This window comes from Dryobates pubescens, chromosome 2, assembly GCF_014839835.1.
Source record: "Dryobates pubescens isolate bDryPub1 chromosome 2, bDryPub1.pri, whole genome shotgun sequence".
NCBI classification, from domain to species: domain Eukaryota; kingdom Metazoa; phylum Chordata; class Aves; order Piciformes; family Picidae; genus Dryobates; species Dryobates pubescens.
In genome coordinates, this window is record NC_071613.1 from 35716947 (window position 1) to 35737500 (window position 20554).

Consider the following 20554-nt stretch of genomic DNA (forward strand, 5'->3'; position numbering starts at 1 on the left):
TAAGGTTTTAACCCTTAGAAACACATTTTAAAATTCTTATATTGTTTGCCAAAGACCATTGAACAAGTCTTCACTAAAATAAAGCCCATCTATATCCCAACCTTGTGGTTTCTTCAGAAAAGAATGTTGAGTAAGACTAGTTTACACTAGTTAGCTGAAAAGGAACTTTTGGAAGGATGGTGGGCTTAGGAACATTCATGTTTGTCAGCAAAGGCATGGCTGACATGATTGTGTGTTTCTAAAATTACATGCACATATCATAGATGAAAGATGTCTACGTCTATAAATTAGACTTTAGAATTACCAAAATTATTTTGCACACTGTAATAGCATCTAGAGGCGTCAACTGTTACAGAAGTCTAAAACTAGTGACTAAGATTCAATCTCATATACTACTTCAATTGCAAATCTAGTTTTTATTCTGCATCACAGATCAAGGACAAAATTTAGCCATGATGTTTCATTCTTAGCAAATCTCACAGACAAGAGCAAATCAGAAAGTATCATTCCATACATCATGTTAACGTCATTCTGCACTAGGGATCCCCGACTTGGCTGCAAGAGATGGTTCCAGACCCACAGACAGTACACACTCAAGAATGTGGACCAGGATTTACACCAGTTGTTGCTGCAAGGTTCTTGTCTATTGACTAATAAGCACAGAAAGGTCCAGAAGTGCTGCACTTCCCAGTAATTTTCTAATGTGTTTTTGAAATATGTTCCACATCAATGTAGTGAAAGAGGATGAGTCACTTTGACTAAGAATTTGCAAACTGCTGGAGCATTAAATTCCTTTGATCTTGATAAACTGGCTCATTCTTATTCTGTTCATTAGCCCTCCCTCTTTTCCCAGTTATGAGCCAGCCAATCTGTAGCCTTTTCTGCAAAGTGACATATTTACCAAGTAAAATCTGTTACCACCACTTTCCTGCTCTAACTGAAAAAACACCCTGTTGCTTGTCAAGCTCCTTGTCTCAGAGAACCTCCTCTCTACATGGCATAGCTGTTTTTCCCATCCTGATCAGCTCTTTATTAGCTCCTCTATTTCCCCAGTAACCACTAGTTGCTCACCTATGCACTCAATGCTTTTATAATCCAGCAAGTCATGTTCTTGCTCCTCTCTTTGTATTTTATCCTTCCACCTACTGAAACTCCACCATTAGTTCTCAAGTACCATTTTGCTGATGACATGCAAAAACTGCCCAAGAATCTCAGAAAAAACACAGCGTGTCTTTGAGCCATGCCTTGATTAGTACATTTCTTTAAGGGTTAACTTTGGAATGTAAATATCTACATGATCTGAAAAGTAGGAATGTCTTAAATTGTAAGTAGAAATTATCATTAATTTTCCAGAGTTATCTCGCAACTGTAATAGAGCTATTTTCTCATCTGTTATATCTGAAAAATTAGTGTATGCAGAGTCTGCCACACACAGGTATCCACATTTAGGCAGCAATTCAATTACAGTACTGATTAGCAAAAAGCATATTGATGTTTTCACTCTAGTCCTTTGATGGAAAAATATTTTACAGCCCCAAAAAATCTTTTAGCACTTTATTCTTTCCCCATTAAAAATCACGGTTGTCATAGAAACTGCAAAAACTGAAGTCAGTCATGACATAACAAGATAATGGAAAATGTCTGCTGGCTCAGGTCTTCATGCTGGAAATGCTTCAGTGAATTTAACCAGGGAGTCAAGAAATTCTCCAAATCTAACGAAGAATCTTGTAAGAACAGGTATGATTATTGTTTTCAACAATCCTGTCACTGTCTGGGAAGTAACAGTATCTATTACTCCTGCTCTATATGCTGGGTACATTAACAGCAGACAGGCTCTTCCCAGAACATTCAGTACAAGCCTCCACTTAAGGGTACTGAATTTCTTTGATCACAAGTTTGAGATACCCTGGAGGGACTTTTGGTCAGCATTCCTGAGGTCTCACATTTGGCATTTTAAACTAGGACAAATCACTTTGAAAAATATATTGCCACTAGTTTCTGTCTCTTACATATGTTGTTCAGAAAAAGACTTCCAACGTGCAGACCTGGGCCCCAACCCAAGGTGGTCCAGCTCCATGGATATTATTTCAGGTTATTTTCATAAGACATGAAACTCACTAAAATAAAATTCCACTCTTGACTAACTAAGGCCACAAGAGCCTTCCACTCTCCATCTCCCAGAACCAAATCACCGACCAACTCCACATACCAGAGTTCTTCCTGCCTCTTACAGGAACCACTTGACACTTCATAATCACTAACTTGACAGGACTGACACACTGCAACCATTTGCCCTTTAAAAAGAAACCATCCCGCTGAAAAGAAAATAATCACAATACACAGGAATATTGTAGGGCTGGCTTCACTGCAGGTGAATAAGCAAGTAGCTTAACCATGAATAACACAAACAGCAGTAATGTGAAGGTGGGAATACATCTTTGAAAAAAGTAAAAATTAAAACATCTCAGAAGCTTTGAATGGGGTTTTATGGAGAAATGTAAGGGACTTTTTTCTTTTTCAGTTTCCTTAAGATGTATTTTCACTGTAGCTTTTATTTGTTCTTTCAAGTAACTAGGTACATGCATTATGAATAGCGAGCAAACAGGTCCTGGTGTTCCCGTGCTTTCCTGAGATTATCTTAAATATAAAAAACTGTTTTATCATGATTGCATCTAGAAGTTTCCAGACCTGTTAAACAATTTCACTGTCCTTCCACCCTACTTAAGAATTATATTTAATGGCAGGGGTGAGCAGAAATGAGATAAACTTTCAATTTGCACCCAAGATGAAGTTTGAGCCAGCACAAACTCACCTGCCAAATTCCCTAACCAGGAGTTTAGAAAAAGGGTCTGATTTAAAGCAAAGGGAAATCCTGATTCCAATAAAACAACTAGCTAACAATCCACCAGAGAAACAGTAAACTTTCTTCAAGGAAAAAAGAAACAACCACAAATCATGGCTCAGTAACAAAAATGGCATTAATTAATTTGTTTCCTACATAGATCATGTTTCTTAAATATATCTTCCTAGAAAACAAGTGCCTGATTCACACAAATCCCTAAACCTCAGGAGAAGGGAGACAGATACACTTCTTCAGTAGACTGGGGCCCTAGTCAACAATGTGTATAAAACCCTGGGGCTTCTCACTCTTCAGTTCTGTGGCATTGTCAGACACTTTACACTTAAAACATCACTCAGCATTTCTGTATGCCATTACCACAGTTACTCTTCTTGTTCGTATATATGTACACAAACACACAGAAATGCTTTTTCACACTGGATATACATACTCACACTAGATATACATACACACTCATATACAGTTATGCTTTTGTCAAGCTATAAATATATGCACATGTGTAAACACGCACATTCGTTTCCATTGAAGCAACTGAGGAAATGAAAAGCATATAATGCTACTTGAATCATTTAACTGATTTGGATATGCCTAACAGTTATTTTTTAATAAAACATGCTACCACAGGAAAAGAAATATGAAGATTAATGCCAATGTTGAGTATTAATTACTACCAACAGTCTTAATCTACATGCAGATTATAAAATACTGTTATAATATTACTTTCCACTATCTACTATGTGCTAAGAGGGATTACTGGAGCTCATGGCATAATAGAGGATTTTTTAGATCACTGTTGTGCGTCTCAGCAGTTCCTTGGAGAAGCAATGAATCTGCACATGTATTGATAAAAGAAGTGCAGAGTGGCTTTGGGCACACAGTATGAGCCCAGAGTTCAGGGAACGTGTACAGAATAAATACTTCACTGCATAAAGTGGGCTGAGGAGGAAAGAATTTCACACCAGTCACAGACGAGGCTAGAGCAAACACCTCTTACATATTCTAAAAGCTTGCTGTTATGCATATAACATATGCTAGTGAGGACAGGGCTGTCTGCAGCAGCAAGGCATGCTCTGTTGTTTTGCCCTGCATTAAAACTTTATGCAACCCAATTCTGCAACTTGCTCAAATAACCTTTATCTGAAAAAATTCTTACTGATTATCATTTTATACACACAGAGATTTTAGACTGCCAATAAATTTATCATTTGGCTTTTAAAGAAGCTAATGACTAATAGAAATTATCAACAACAGACAACAATAATCTGAAAACTACTACCAGAATCTGACTGAGAAGAAATGAGTTCTGATACAAAATACATAACTCCAGATCCTCTGAAAAACCTTTAGTAAGTAATAGCCTGCTGCAGTAATCGCTCCAATAAGATCCTTTTTCCCAGAAACATATGAAAGAACATTTCCAGAAAAAACAACATATGCTAGTGAAATTGAGAAAATAAACTTGTTACATAGGAATTGATGGATTTTGAGTTAAAAAGCAGGAAAATACTCACAAGTTCTTCAGCTAATTTGTATGAAATACTACATTTTCTTGGGCTATAGGTCTGATTCTTCACTACCATGCATAAACACTACTGTAAAAAACAGTGTAGATATTGCTTGTTTTGATACTGCTAAATTGTGCAAGATTCAACTATGGAGAGCCAAGCTCCGTAAAGTCAGTCTTTCTTGTTTATTTACGCCTTACAAAAACACTTGAACTAGTTTATTTAATGATTGGAATGTTTTGAGGTGTTGGGATTTTTTTCCTCAAAAACCTTACAAAATACTTACCTAGAAAGCTGCATTAGAAAAGTGCTGCCATTTCCTCCAGAAACATGAGCAAACTGGTTTGGGCTTTGTCAAGAATGAAACAATGAAAAAATAAAATAAAATAAAATAATTAAAACCCACAAGAAGCAAACAAAACAAACAAAAAAACCCAACCAAACAAAACCACACCAACCAAAAAACAACGACATCATAATGGAAAACAAACGAAAGCTAAGCAAAATAAATGTATCTGCATCATGCAGTAAAGAGCAGACAAAAGCACTAGCAGACTGCCAAGTGGAAAAAATTCCAGCCTGAAAATCCCATTGCTAAATTTGGAGACTTCCAAGTTCCAACAGCCAACAGTGAGAGCCTCAAACACAATCATGATGGGTAATAATGAGCTGGGGAGAGGGAGGCATTTGAACATTTAACCTGTGCCTCAAATCACCCCAATCTTTGTTTTTTCCATTAGCACTCTAAATTGAGCTTCTTGCCTACAGAAAACCTGATGTTTTCAAAACCACTCAGTACTGGCTGCCATCTGCACTCACCAGAGGTGAGGCAGCAAAACTGAAAGTATCAAATCAGAACACAGGATGCACACACACATTTGGCAGCAGAAAGCAGCAGAGAGATCCCAAAGCTAGCAGAGACATGAGCCAGTACATTGATAAAGTGAAACACAGTTCCCTGCAGGCTTAACAGAAAAGGCAAGGTCAGCTAAGATATCAGACCAGGCTTGCATAAATGACTACCATCAGAGTCCCTTTTCAAAAAACTAAGTCTTCACATTGTCAACATTTTAATACAATAAAAAGAGAAAAATGCTTCAAAATTAAATTAGATAGCCTACGCTGTATTTCTTCCAAGTATGGTGAACCATTCTTAGCTTGTCTGAAAAATTAGTACGATGCCTTACACACCACTTTAGTACTTACGAGTGAAATGATTAGACGTGGATGGATGGACATTACTTCCACTGTCAGCACTTTCACTGCTAGAAATGTCATCATCTGATTCCCACACACAGGAACAAGGTGAACTGCCATCAACTTCTTCAAACTTCCTCTTTAAAATTCCACTCATTGCTGCAATGCCGTCACATGCACCTGTAACAGGAACAGAGGCAATGAAGCATTGAAACACCTGAAAACCCTCAGACAGATACTACTACCTGTAGCTAAATGGCTCCTTACCAAGAGCTTGAAACAACTTTTCCATGAAGGAGACAAAAATCTTTACCATCAGTACACTCATTATCTCACTGGCTTTCTTCCAGGCAGACTTTTTTCTTAAGATGGAAGGCAAATGGTACCTGAATTCCACCAGCACAGACTGTTCCATAACCAGTCTCATCATTAAAAAATACTTCAGTTATGCTGCAAATTTGGGGCAAGCATGAAGTACATATAATTCATATATTTCAGCAGAAATGCACCTTTATACAATAGTTAAAAATGTACTTGGTACCAAGAAACATGACAAAAATCAGTGTTTACTAATACATATGGTTCAGAAAGAAAAAGTTCTCTCTTTTGATTCAAAGGTCTCATTTAGGTAATACTCAGTACTATCAAATGCCCTCATTCTCAATTAGATTTGAGAGCATGAAATACTAAGCATGTTTTCAGGCCAGGCCCTGCACACAGTTCTGGCTCATTCTGTCATTTTAATTTATGCAGAAGTTTCTTGCAGAGCTTTTGTGAAATTCAGATATGAGTACTGGCACACATGTAGACTATTTATATTCACACAAGTATAGTATCAAGGAACTGAATCTATCCTTAGGAACTTGGCTTCCTAATCACACTGCTCAACAAAGCCAGAGTCATGTTGAACATTCCTTACTGTTTCCACTTCATATGTAACAGCTGATCTTCTTATTCCACTTATGAAATACCAAACAGAAGATCCAAATATTTTTAAAGCAATTCCTAGGTCATTTTAATGCATCTGACAGCCCAAAACATTTTTTCCTCTATCTTTAATTAAAAAAAGATCTTAAAATTTAGTGTCATCACCATTACTGATTACATCCTACTGAAGACTGGAAATTAATTCTAAGATCTTAATTTAAAAGTTACAGATAATATCTACTCTCTGACTACACTAATCAGTGGAACACTGCTGTAAATAGCTGGGGGCAAAAGGCTGCTGTTTGATGCTTTCAAGCATATAGTATCAAAAATCCTCATTCTTTCCAATGCCAGTTGCCTTGAACCCGTTAAGCTGCCAATACAATTAATTTTGTAACAAAGCTGAATTCCTCCAGTAAGTTTCATTCTACCTTTATAGATGTATCTAATTTCAGCATAGGTGTGGAATCACAACACTAAGCACAGATGCTGCATAAAATGATCTTCAGCGCCAAACTTGTTTGTATGCAGAGCACTCTAAAAATTAAATAACGAATACATTAGGTTTAAATACTGTCGGTCACACAGACAGTTTTAAATGCATACGCCTGTCATGATGTTCGCACATTATTTTACTATATATGAAACAAATGTTTTCCTGAAAGGGATTTTTTCCAGCTTAAGACATGACTTAAAGCTTATATCTCAACCTTTGCCCTTTTCTCCAAAAATTAATTACTACAAAGAAAGTATTGTGTTTTTATTCTGAGGGCAAAGAAGGAACATTTAACATCACTTTGCAATAATCTTTCCAAAAAAATGTAATAATATCTGAAATTGTTAAGTATCAAACTTTAATAAAATTGGGGGAGGGGGGGGAAGTGAGAAAAAAAACAAACAACAAAGCTCGCACACTGAAAACTAACAATAATAGAGAGGGGGCAGAACCCCTCCCAAAAAAACAGGTTCAGCAACAACTCCTCTGAACTGTAGCCCACATCCTCACTGTATCTATCTCTTGCCAACCACCTTTCTCATTGCTTCCTGCAGTGCTTACAGCACTGAAATTGTGAAATCACCATTATTTCCATGGCAACAGCCTGCAATATCAAAACCACAGGATTATACCCTGACTGCAGAAGAGGGTAAAGAAGCAGCTGGAGTGTGAGAAAGAAAATGCTTACACTCAAAACCTCTCAGTCATAGAGAGTGATAAATGGGATGACAAAGAGTTTATCATACAAGTGAGACAGGTCAAATCTGCATTAAAGCCCATTGAAATTGTGGCTACAGGAATCATGAATTTCCAGGTCCAAAAAACCTAAGTCATAACTGCATTGTAAGGCAAACCTAATAGCTGCAATCATCACCACTGTGCAGATCGTCAGAGAGCAGGAACTAATTTCATAGACTGAGATGATTGCCAGGCAAAAGCCCTTTTGGCAGACATTGTCCTCTCCAAGTATACTGCACAGCTACTGAATGACTAACATTCATTTTGTACATGAGTTCTTGTGGATAGTGAGAGACTCAATAGCCAGAACTGTTTTCATCTTGCGGCAGAAACAAATGTTTTTCTACATCAGGGGTTTAAATTTGCTTGCATTTAGTGTAGCCTACATTTGCACCTGGTGTCACAACCTCGTAGCAGCAAAGCTGTAATGAACCATAACAAACAATTCCCAGGATTCCTGGAAGTGGCATACAGGTTAGTTCTACCACCAGCTAGCCAAATGAGATAACCCAGGATGTTTGGGAACACTGCAGAACCTGAGTATCACCACATCACATAAAGAAGGCATAGCTATTCATTGTATATATTCAGTATCACTGTTGTCCAATTTTTGTTCTGAATCTCTTCCAGGAAGATTATCAAGATGGTTGTTTCACAAAATATCATGATAAAATTTAGGCATCCCAGTCTCTCTGCTATCAAGTCTCCACTGGAAAATGCTACGCATGGTAAAGGAGGAAATACCATTATTCAAGAGCTTCACTATCACAGAGATAGATTAAAGACTATCTAAAACTGTACACACTATGTACCAACAGATTTCTTTAGAATAACATCTGTAGGAACAGCTGCTGCTCCATAAGCCAATATTCTTCAGAAAGAGGCACATCTGTACAGTAGCATGAGGCATGTACTGATACTTAACCCACGCCTTGTTTACACAGGCCTCCTGCAGTACCTAAACAAGATCCATATTTCTAGAAGCTATAAGCATGGTGACACACAAGCCAGGGCTATTTATGAAAGAATTATTTTGCACTCCCTGTTGATGATGTGATATATCCCAGTGGAAGACAGAGACCAACAGGAACAAGCAACAGCCAAACTCCTAACAGCAATGAGGCGATGAAGTGCGTGGTACCTCTAAAGGTTCTCTAAGTCCAGAATCAGAGAGCCAGGCCAGGGAACTCAAAATACTGCTCTTTTTCCTGCACCATAGCTATGACTGAATTAATAATTTCAAATTCTGTGGAATCAAATTTAAGCAACTATAGTCACAAAGAAATCTAAATCCAACCTCATCTCAAGTGTCAACTCTCTGAGTTCAGGGGACAAGGGACCAAAGCCATAGGCCAGTCCTATTTTCAATACATGAATGCAAGGCAGAACTGTAAATAAACCCTATAACTGGTAACAGCAATCATAAGGGTAATACAAGTACACAGTGGTATTATTTTGCTAAGACAGAAGTCACTTATGGCATACAAAACAGTATATCATACAGGATGGGAATAATCTCAAACACACAGAAGTACTAAAGCAATATGTATATTCTGAAGAAAAATGAGCAAATGTGCAGATCTCTGCATCGAATCCAGTGCACAAAAGCCCACAACTGATTACAGCAAACAAGCAACATCACATGACTAAGAAAAACAAATGCACAGAGTGGTAAGTCAATATTCTTAGCCTTTCAGCAAGACACCAACCTTCAGAGGCAAACACTGAAAAACAACCACCAGCTAAGGCTGTAGACCTGCTACATCAGAGTTGTCAGCTATATGAAAAAGGGAGAAAAGCTGGCTTGAAAAGTTCAATTAGAAACAGATCTTTCTGGATAATTATTAAAAAGCTGTCTAGTAGCTCAGCTTTATTCAGAGTAGCATCCTGCTGATTCACACATCTGAGTAACAAACCAGGCACTGGAAGCTTTCCTGTATGTTGATGTATCCTTTACAACAAAAAGTCCTCACACAGTGATCCACTGCCGTGCTACTCACCGTGATAACCTGGCATTAATCCACAGCAAAGCAAAACAAAGTTGAAACAGAAGGAACAGTATTAAAGCAATGAAAATCAGCTACACACATTGTTGTGAGCTCTATGTCAAACACCAATTGCCTGCCCAGTTAAGGATTCTTCAAAGAAATGGCAACTTGACACAGCAGAGGCATATATGATGGGTGAGGGCTGTGAGATCTCTTTCTTAAACGGCATCCCCTCCATTTTTTCCTCCTTTCTAGCCTAGTTTTTCTCCACCCTGAAGGAACTACTCCTACAAAGATATTATTTAAGCAGTCCTCTAGCTGCAGGTACTCTGACTGATGAAGCAAGTCCTCAAAACTCCATGGCAACAGGCTTTGCCTTCCTATGATGCCAGATAATTGGCAGGCAAGATACATTTAAAAAGTTCAGAGGCAACATGCTATTACTAGAAGAAAAAAATCCCATATAAGTGTGTGGGATATATTTAAAACAGCCACATTACTACCTGGAACCTGCAAAGTAAAATAATGTAAAAGCCTGGCTGGATTGATTTTCTTGTGTACCTGAAAAGGTTGGGAATTTTAGAAAACCATAGTAACAATCTCATTGCAGCAGTCCTTTAGAAACCAGGTATCTCCAAATCCCAGTGAAAAGCCCAAAAGGAGCAGAGTTAGAACTATTGAGTGAATAGAGGGAGGGGTGACAGTGCATTCATTACTTGTGCTCCCAAAAGAATATTCTTCTTAGGATGTTACCACCATAACATACACTGCCAAATTTGCTCTACGAAACCCAGTTTTAAATTGCCATATCCTCAGTGTTTTACTGATACCCATGGATAGCAAAAAGCCAAACAAAACAATTAATCTGCAATAGGCACGATGGGGAGAGAGATAAAAGAATTTCTCTAAACTTGCACTTCAGCTATTGCTTTGAAATGTGCTACAAGATACTAATAAAACAGATGACAAGCTGCAATATGGAAATAGAAAATTGACAAAAATCTTTGTGCAGTGATGAAGACGAATCCAAAGACATTTTCATTCTAGCCAAAGTCTTCAAATAAATGCCTGTTTTGCAAAATTCAGCAGTACAGTATACAGCTCATACAACACCACATGAGAAATTGAACAAGTATGGAACATACCTGTTAAGACATAAACATCATGTAGGTACCATATGCAGTAAGCATAACAAACCATATATGAAATAATAAAATAGGACCCTGCCTTAAATTATATATCCTAGTGATTTTGAGAAAAACTTTACTATATAAGTCAGTTACTGACTAAAGCTCAGTGGAAAAAAAAAAAGTCCAAGAACACACTGGCATATAGGGGAGCAAAAATTCAATTAATTGCTTTTTTGCATTCATTTATGAAACCTCACTTTGTACTAATTCCTTCTTGAGACCCACATAACATGAAAAAAATCCACTCAGATAAAACTTCTGATCTGAAAACAAAGATGACAACAACAAACAAACAAACACAAAAAAAGCAGGCATCAGACAAAGACTTGACCTATGAGTCACACTGCATTTTGCCTTGTTGCAAGTGTATCAACTGAAAGTACAGAAAAAGTAGACAAATCTGTAGTAACAGTGCAGATTTGCTTCCAAACAAAACACGATTCTATGCAAATGACTGCAAACTGAGCAGGAGGATGCAGAAAACAGATGTTACACATAAAACATTACTGCAGAGTACTCATCACAAACAACTTCCACCCACTGGCCAGTCAGCATGTACTATAACATGCTAGGGAAACTTGGCAAATAATTTCACAGTTAAATTGTGAATATTGATGCTCACAAGCAGAGATGTTTGGGTTATTTGTTGTGATTGATATTCTTTTTGGATTTAGGTCTTTTTCTTACCCTGCAAACACAGCTTTATTTTTTAAAAATCATTTTTCTTACCTGCTGAACAAACATCAGCAGCAGAGATGGTCATGAGCTAATCAAATGATGTTTGCTTGGTTCCACATATTGCACTCAATTATTTTGCTCTTTGTGTAACTGGCAGTTTTAAATGGGGGGGGAAGAGTCAAAACTAGCACTGTCTACAGTGACAACATCACTCACACAAAATATTATTTGCTTGTGAAAATGACTATTCATGTAAAGGACTGCATTAATGCAGACAAAAATCCATTTGCATGAATGCTTGCAAACAGTGAACAACAGAGGTACATGAACATGAATCAAACAGCTGTTCAGAATTCAAATTAATGTTTGCAATACATGTTTTGCTGTATTTGGCAGCTCTAATCACAAGCACCAGTTGCCAGAGGTAAGCTCCAATAGCTTCACTGCTACAATCTGTAAAAATTAGAAACACATAGCATGCTAATTCAACCTATGGGACTGGTCTGTAAAGGCACAGGAAATACCACTAGTATAACCTTACTGAAAAAATTTGTGCTTACAGCAGCACTCTAGCTACACAGACATAAACTAGAAAAAGTCTTTCTCTGCTTGTTTGCCTCAGTCTAGCTAAATCCATAGTACTAAGTAAATCCTGCAGCATAAGGCTGTACAATTCAACCTGGGGAATCTGTTCTGGCATTGCAAGCCCAATCCTGCCAAGTCAGCTCTTTGCAGGGTTTCTATGCTATCACTTTGCAGCACTCCTGATTCCACACTTGAGTACTAATCCATGAATCTTCTAGACTGCCTACAGATTGTTGCACACTCTAACACACACCAACTAGTTCTGCTGGTACTGAATTTAGAGTGCAGAAAGGATCTTTGCATATGCTCACCTCCTGTCTCTAAACACAGTATAGATGCAATGGTGGTAGATCTATTTTCCTTAGTCCTCCAGAAGCACCTCAGAAGGTCCTATGTGCATCAAGCATGTAAATATCCACCTCTCCGTCATCAAAATAATAAACTCTCACACACAGCAGCAGTGAAATGGCCTTCAGATACCTCAGTTTAATTCTTAGCTACATCAAGTGATGTTAAATGAAACATTTGTTTAATTTGGCCAAGAGAAGGAAATTCTAGGCTAATTCTCCTAAGGCTCTCTTAGCATGCTCCCCATGGAGCAAAATGAGCTGAATAAGAAGCAGTAATAATTCAAGCGAGCACCCAGGATCCATTCCTCCAATGATGAAGGTGCAATCTGGTAGGAGTGGATTAAGAGGCAGTCAGAGAGAGGGCTTTCCTGTTGAGATTTGCCCACACAAGCTCTTCAGTTTGAGTTTGTGTTTCATTTATAACAATTTTCTAAGCTTGCTGTAGCAAGAACTGCTTCTACAAGACTGAAAGATACTTAAATGACACTGAGTCCTGGAGGCAAACAGGAGATTCAGAGTGAAGTCCTGCTGAAGCTCAGTCACAAACTCAGACTTATAATATCTAATTTCTATCTAAGTCATCTAGGATGCTTTTAACTGTTTTTAAGTCCTTTCCAAAGGCGCTTCAGGAAGCCCTGATGAAGAGCTGGTCTTGGTCACTCCCCTTCTAGTAGGCTTTAAACTTTGATGATGACATTTCATCAGCTAAAATCTCTTCACCCAAAATCTCTGTGGAAGACTTTCTCTTGTTTCTGTTTGAATTAGAAAGCAAACAACCCAACAAAACCACCCACACCAAAAAACCCAAACAAAACCAATGCATTCGAGCTCCACTGCAGAATACTTTGTATCCCAAAAGAAAATTTTAAGTTTGTACTTAGGATTCCAGAAAAAAAATATTAAAACTTACTGTACTGCAGAACTACTTGCAGCAGAGCTCTGGCCAGGAGATGTCACAACTCTTCATAAAATTGGAATGAGAAAACAGAAAAACACTGTCACCCATCCTACTGACTTCTACAGACACACAGCCTGTTAGAGAGGAGTGAGCATGCAGATGATGGGAAGAACTGGACTACCTGTGCTACAGGAGACAACACTATTAAGACATCTGTATTGCACCTCTGTGCAAAAGGACAGACAACTGGCTTCCACAGCCCTTCTCCAGCAACTGGAGTGATGTTCCAAAACTGGCAGTAGTATTTCAGAATACGTTGGCAAAGCAACTTTGCATTACGCTGCTTTCAGCTACAAGAATGGCAGTAGAGTTCAGCTCTGCAGTAGGTATTGGAAATGCCATCGACTTACAGAGTACTGGAAATAAGTGGTCTTTAATATAAATTTTGCCCAGATTAGCCCAGGTAAGAATACTAACTGATGCACTGAGACATACTGTGTCAGTACTGATCTTGCACACTGTTCTTTCATGAACATCAATCTTGTGCACTGCCTGCAGAGGAACTGCACAACATGGTAGGTTATCTTGTATATCTCAGTATGCTTCTGTCAGAATACAGATTGGTCAGGACTGATATATGTCAAAAGGACCTTCACACCTCTACAATCCTGATACATGCCACTTAGCTCCTAATTTAACACACAGGCTGACTGTTCATTCACCATTGCTATAAAAGCCATCAGAGAGAGTATGAACTCAAGAGCACTCCCTTTCTGCCCCATGATCTCTGCATCTTGACACAGGGTTAACCATTCTCCCGTTCTTCATGCATGAATAAATAATGCTGAAAATTGCTGGCTAAACCTATCCTGGCAGAAACCTCAGCTCGCCTGCCTGCAACTTATTTAAAAAAACAAAACAAACTCAAACAAATAAACAAGAAACCACAAAATTCCCCACAAACAACACACACAAAACAACCCCCCCAAACTCCTAAAAAGCAGTACTTAAATCTGTATTATCATCACTATCAACAACCTAAAAATAACAACATGCAATGTCCAATAAACTTTCTCATTACTGTTTTCAGCAAATAATCCAGATCCAGAAATCAAAGGATTCCTGTCAAATTGGTACAACTTGGCTGCTGCTGTAAAACACACAAATGTTACTTCTAGCAACCTATTTCCTCATCTTTACTTCCTCAAATGATGTTTAGATTTACTTGATATCTCCACAGAATCTTAAAATGACTATAGAAAAGGTTTTAAAATTACACCAACATGAGTTTCCTTATCTTAATACAAAACAATCTTCTCAATAAGAAGGCCTGCTATGATTATGGTTTATTATCCTCATAGAAAAGTTTATATAATCCATTTAATAATTTGCCTTATTAATATGTTAATAGTCTCTTAAAGAATGAGAGATACAAGCTCCTTTCCTCTAAATCATTTTAATTAATCAGAACAAAGTATTCAACTTTTTTTTTAATGACCTTTGCTACTTGTGTTGTCAGTCAAAAATGGATTTTAGTATTACTTCACAGGATTAATTATTTATATGTGTAACAACACCATGTAATCTTTTAATGTTGCCTTTAAGACACTGCAGAACAGGAAAAATGCCTCATTCACTAATGGAAAACTAATCAGAAATTTTTAACTATGCTGTAACAAATCACATACATACTAACTAAAGAGGTATATTTAGCCTGCTATGCAGCACTGAGGAATTGCTTGTCATTTGTTCTGGTTTCCAGATATAAGCAGGAAGTCATCCACTGGAAATTAAACAAAGATCAAAAAAGCAGTAGTGGAAGTGCTATATTTCATATATACTGCATACCTGCTAGCAACAAAAGAAACTGCAGTATTTGGAGAAGATAAATGATAAAAAAAAGGCTTTTTAAAAAAGTACTGGATACGCTTTCTAAATTAATAAGAATTAAAGGATGACATTTCTTAGTAATGCTAAGTAGAGTAATGCTATTTCTTACTTATAACAAGTTACACGAAGTAATTTAGGGTTTGGCTTTCTACAGTAATTTAATACTTGACTTAAAATCATTTGTGTGATATTTCAATCACCTACACATACAACCAACAAGGAAGCATTCACTGAAGATTTTCCAATAAATAAAAGAAAAATAAATTCTTTTTATTTTGGATTTGTTAACTTAGTGATGCTTAATGTAGCGTCTAAGCATGCTCTTCCTACCATAGACTTCCCTGGGAATAAGCCTGTAACCTCAAATACTACACAATGCATACCCATACCACCACCATCAACTTCTAACTTTTTTCCTCCAACTTTCTACCTGCTTCCAAACTCTTTGTCTAGCCTACATCCCACTCACATGCTCCCTTTTCAGTAAAGTCTCCCGCCAAGGCTAATAATTGTCTCTCATTTACACCAAGCTAGAGAGTGCTGGCAGCAGCTGATAGGGAACACTGGACACAAAATGAAGATCTGTAGGTCATGCAGAATACCTGAATCATTAGGGAACTTTAAAACTAGTAACAACACGGTAGTTTTATTCAGCATCTTTCATGCTGTCATTATTAAGCAGCAGATATTTTTAGCCACCAAAAGCCAAATCCATCTGCAGTAGCAGTGTTTCCAAGGAGACAGAATAATTTAAATACATGTGGAACTAGATCTCTGTTTTCATCAACTCCTCTGTGTTACTGGAGCTGCTTTGAGTCAGATTTCTCATTTGAAGGGGGAAAAGTGTTTGGAATACATAGATTTGAGACTGTAATTTAACAGTAGTTGCTTATGCTTTCAGACAGGTATCCATTCTCTGCAAATAACAAATGTCAGGATACAACACATTTATTTTTCTTATTTACCAGTGCTCACATTCCAGTTAAAAAAAAAATAAAATACTCATATAGTTCATCAGTCTTTTAGAATAATTTTGTGAATTGCTGACATTTGATATAAGGTAATTTCTTTGATTGTTTAGCAAACATATCAGGCTCCATTCACTGAAGAAACTGCTAGGAGAATAGGACACGACTCAAGATGCTTGCAGCTGGTAAGGGATACAAACAAGTGGACAGAGGAAGAACCTTCTTCCAGCCCACTTCGGCAGTAAGAGGTTTCTTTTTTTATCATTTTGTTGAATTTTGCAGTAATTTTGAGTCTGCTTTAAGGGAATTCACTCAGTGAATACTACAAAAATGAGATGCATGCACTCATTTTTATATTGGAAATCTATTAAAACTAAATTCCAGCATTTTCATTTTATAAATATATTTTATCACTGAAGCCAATAATCATAATTTATTTATTTCAATAATGATTTCTGCTTCAAATCAGCTAAACAGGGTCCTGTAGTACAATTATTTTCTACATGTAGAGGCAGAAATAAGACAATAGAGAGCTGACATGCTGAAGTCTTTGCCCCAGTGAGGCCAATATCAAAAACTCCATTTTTTTTTCAGTGGGGCCAGGACTCCTGCCTATAGTGCTGCATCCTCAAATAATGTGGCTTGATAAACAAATCTATTTTCTGTACAAAGTAAGTTATTTTCTACTTGTGATCTCCAGTGACTGAACTAACAGCTGCTGCTAACATGTAAACTCAGCAGAAGAGATTTCATACAAGCTATTTCAATGTTTATTAAAACTACATAACTGCTGCAGGTACAAGATATATCTGTCTTGTACACGCAAATGAATTATATGTATCGTGTGTTTTCTTTATGACAAACATAATTAAATGACTGATTTACAAACCATATTCATTCCAAACCTAAACATAATGTGAAAATACACAAAAACCCTTTAGGAGTTTCTCTCTTGAGCCATTCTTACTGCATGTTCAACAGCCAATAAAGCACATACAATTTTAGGAGCAGTTCATTTTTAAGTATTTTTACTATCCAAAATTAAATATTTTCAGATCTTCCAGCACTATTCTCCTGCCTATAGTATACCCTGTATCTCCAACAGGGAGTATTTCCATCACACAAAAGACCTCTCTTCCTACAGCTTACTGAACAACTTCAGCATCGATGAGATGCAGTGCCTATACTGTCACATAAGAAAGTTGACAGCATTGCTGTCTATGGATCTCACATGGGTTGAAACCTCCTCGGCAGAAGAAATAATAACCTGAAAAGCAGCTTCAAAGTCACTAAGGAGGAACAAATGAGATTCTTGCATATGCTTTTTTTTTATACCCAAGAAATACTGTGGCAAGGATCAGGAACAGGTATTCAAAATTGGGATTTTTTTCACCCTTACCTGTAAATCGGGTTTCTGTGTTTCAGCTTCGTCAGTGCAGTCTGAAAGCTTCACTCCTCCTCTTTCTGTCCATCACACAGCAGTCCTCCAATAACTGAAGTCATCCTGGCATCCTCTGGAACATGCTCCCTGCCTTATTTCCCACTCCCCACCCCCATCTGCATGCTAGCAAAATGGGAAAACAGCAAGAAATAAACAAAACAAAAAAGCACATCTGAAGCTTGGCTTTAATGAACTCCTGAGTAATCAATGAGGACACTCTGTACCGGAAGGTAATGGCAAAATTCAAAGACAAGAAAAAAAATAAGTCTATTAATAACCTTCAGCTCCACTAGTGAATAGCAATTCTCCCTTTCAGCTCCTTTCTATAAGGAACAAGCAAGTAAACAAGCTGTAGAAACACAGCTATTGCCTGTATACATTCTTTGAGACTGACTCAGCTATCCACATCTTCAGGAAAGGAAATTCTGTGATTATCAAAATAAAAGTGGTGCTTTTCAACAAAGTAAGAATCTAGAAATCTCAATGCAAAACACAGTGAAAAATGGATGCCAGTGATTTCCTACTAAACACATTTTCTTCCTGTTTGAGGCAGTATTTATAAAATACCTAACAGTAATTACTAGATACTTTTTCTTGAAGTTCTGCCTGTGTAAAGCTTTACCTGTACAATCATCGCATGTGCATTTATTTTACTGCATTTTAATACAGCAGCCAAAATACAATATGCAGCATGAACTTTGTCCACACAAAATTTTCTACTTAAGTAAGAATTCAAATGCAGAGATTTACTGGGTGAATAATTTTCAGTTCATGTGCCTTAGATACACTACTAAGTCTATTCGTAGCATCATAAATCTGTTTGGAAAAAAAAAAGTGCTTCCCAAGATCAGGGAATTTTTATTTTCTATATATCCATATGTATCAGGCACCAGTGCATCAGATTTATGTTACAATAGCTTAATTAAAATAAAAAAATCAAGAATGAGCCTTCAGTTTTAGCTAAGGTAATGTTTATTGCCACTTCAAAGCATTTGTACTCCAAGATTTCCCCTTGAAAGGAAAACGTTAAACAACGGGAGCTGACAAATACCTGCGTGTTTACAAATTTCAATCTTTGCTATAGCTTTCCAACAAAATTAACTGAGAATTCCTTTAAATAAGAGCATCTATCCTCTTCACTGAATTATTGATCTTTACCCACAGCATGACTATACCAATTACCATACTTACACTATAAAGTAATAGCTGGTTTAGCTTCTGAAAAAATAGCTGTCAGTCTTATCATAATGAACTGCCAGTGGATCCTGAGTGTAACATTCAGATTCTGTCTTAACAAGTAAAGAAGGTGTCTTTTTAATCAAATTACTTCAATTTAACATAAAACCTCTTCCTGGATGCCTAGAAAAATGGAAATATATACCTGCAAGCACCAAAAAAACTAAAACAACTATAAGGTTTGAAATCCAGACAATCACTATACATTTCTCCAGTTGGAAGAAATTGTAGGGAACACTAAGGAAAACCTAAAGTGATATTTTTACCCTGATAAGCTTTATCATAAAATAAAGCTGATGATCTTCAGCTGTATCTTACTGTTTTTTAAATCTGAAGAAAGAGGCTTCACCTCTTAACTAGCCTGGCTGTTGAAGGAAACACTCAGATATATAGAATTGTAGTGTCATAACAGGATTTAATAAAAGTCTTTTCAATACAGATGCAAAGTGCAAAGCTCTTCCAGTCCTGAAGCATTATTAGAATAACTAATAACAGATAGATGGGCAGTACCAAAAAGTAAATTTCAATGCCTTGCAAAACTCTGCTATGAAAAAAGGAAGCTATTAACCAAAGAAACAACCAAACAAAAAAACCCCAACATCTCTAAGCCCCTAAATGAAACAACTCTAATATAGTGTTTCTAAAATAAAACACAAATAGCCTTGCCACAAGAAATAATTATCATTAAGGAGTCTGGTATTTTCCCTGCAATTCACAAGCACTGCACACAGACGCTCCCCAGCAGTGGTGTCTGTGCAGTGTCTGTAACCTACACTTGGCAGTTTCTTCAGAATTCTACATAAGATCAGGTGCTTCTTGTAAAATTTGCCCCAATTTGCACATAAAAAATTAATTTTCTTTATAACTGCATTTTAAGTATATGAAATTCACTTCTGCCAGTACATCAGGGTACTGAGGACATTCCCGTGCAGGTTGCGGTTCGGCTGCGTGGGCACCAGGCCAATTACAGCCAATACAGCTGGTGGCCTTCAGAAAGCAAGGGAGCAGCAGCCCTGCTGAGGACCTACCCATTATGGCAGATCCTGCTTTCAAATTTAGCCTTTTGCCCTCGGCCCCTGCCTGAGCTATTTAGCTACCCTGAGAAGCTGACCACACCTGCCTGCCTCAGGAGGATCTCAGACCTGCCTGACCACTACAGACCAAATCACCAGGCTCCTGGCTCAGGCTGTACTGCTGTATTGTCGGGCCACCCCCAGCTTCTGCCTTACCTGCCTTTTCTTTCCAAGCCACCTGCTGCCCTGGATGCTTCTCTGCATGGCACCTAAGTCTGGCTGTCCCTTTCCAGAGCCAACACCTGTGAAGTCTTAACAGTGCTTCCTGGCTCCAAAGTCCTATTATTAGACTAATTAATCAAATACACTGAGAAATGTTGAAAGGGAAAAGGGATCCTTTCTGAATCCAGGTTTGTACCTAGACCTTCCTGTGACTCAAGTGATTATTGAGCATGCTTATATGTTTGGCTATTCCAGATTTCTTTTGTTTTGTTTTCCAGACCTATCACATTAGGTAAAAGGAAGACTTCATCAGAAAGCAAATTCCTACAATGACTTTCTTCACTTCTTCTTTCTTTGATTATGTCTGTTGCT

The 20554-nt window shown here is 37.5% G+C and overlaps 1 protein-coding gene across 4 annotated transcripts in view; it reads right to left on the reverse strand.

Annotated features, from left to right (window-relative positions):
* The window catches only part of CSRNP3 (cysteine and serine rich nuclear protein 3), an 87170-nt gene extending 69383 nt beyond the window's left edge, over positions 1-17787 (reverse strand). For 2 of the 4 annotated variants that reach the window (XR_008462963.1, XM_054174966.1), the window contains exons 1-2: positions 9724-9785; positions 5572-5742 (exon numbers count right to left, since the gene is read on the reverse strand). Coding sequence is in view for 2 of the 4 variants with exons in the window: in XM_054174966.1 (XP_054030941.1) it covers positions 5572-5742; positions 9724-9739 (187 nt within the window). In the remaining 2 variants the exon portion in view is untranslated. Of the gene's footprint in view, positions 1-4651; positions 4672-5571; positions 5743-9723; positions 9786-17669 lie in introns of those variants that run through there. The other 2 variants (XM_054174980.1, XM_054174993.1) reach the window with 2 other exon arrangements.
* Between the last annotated feature and the right edge of the window lie 2767 nt (positions 17788-20554).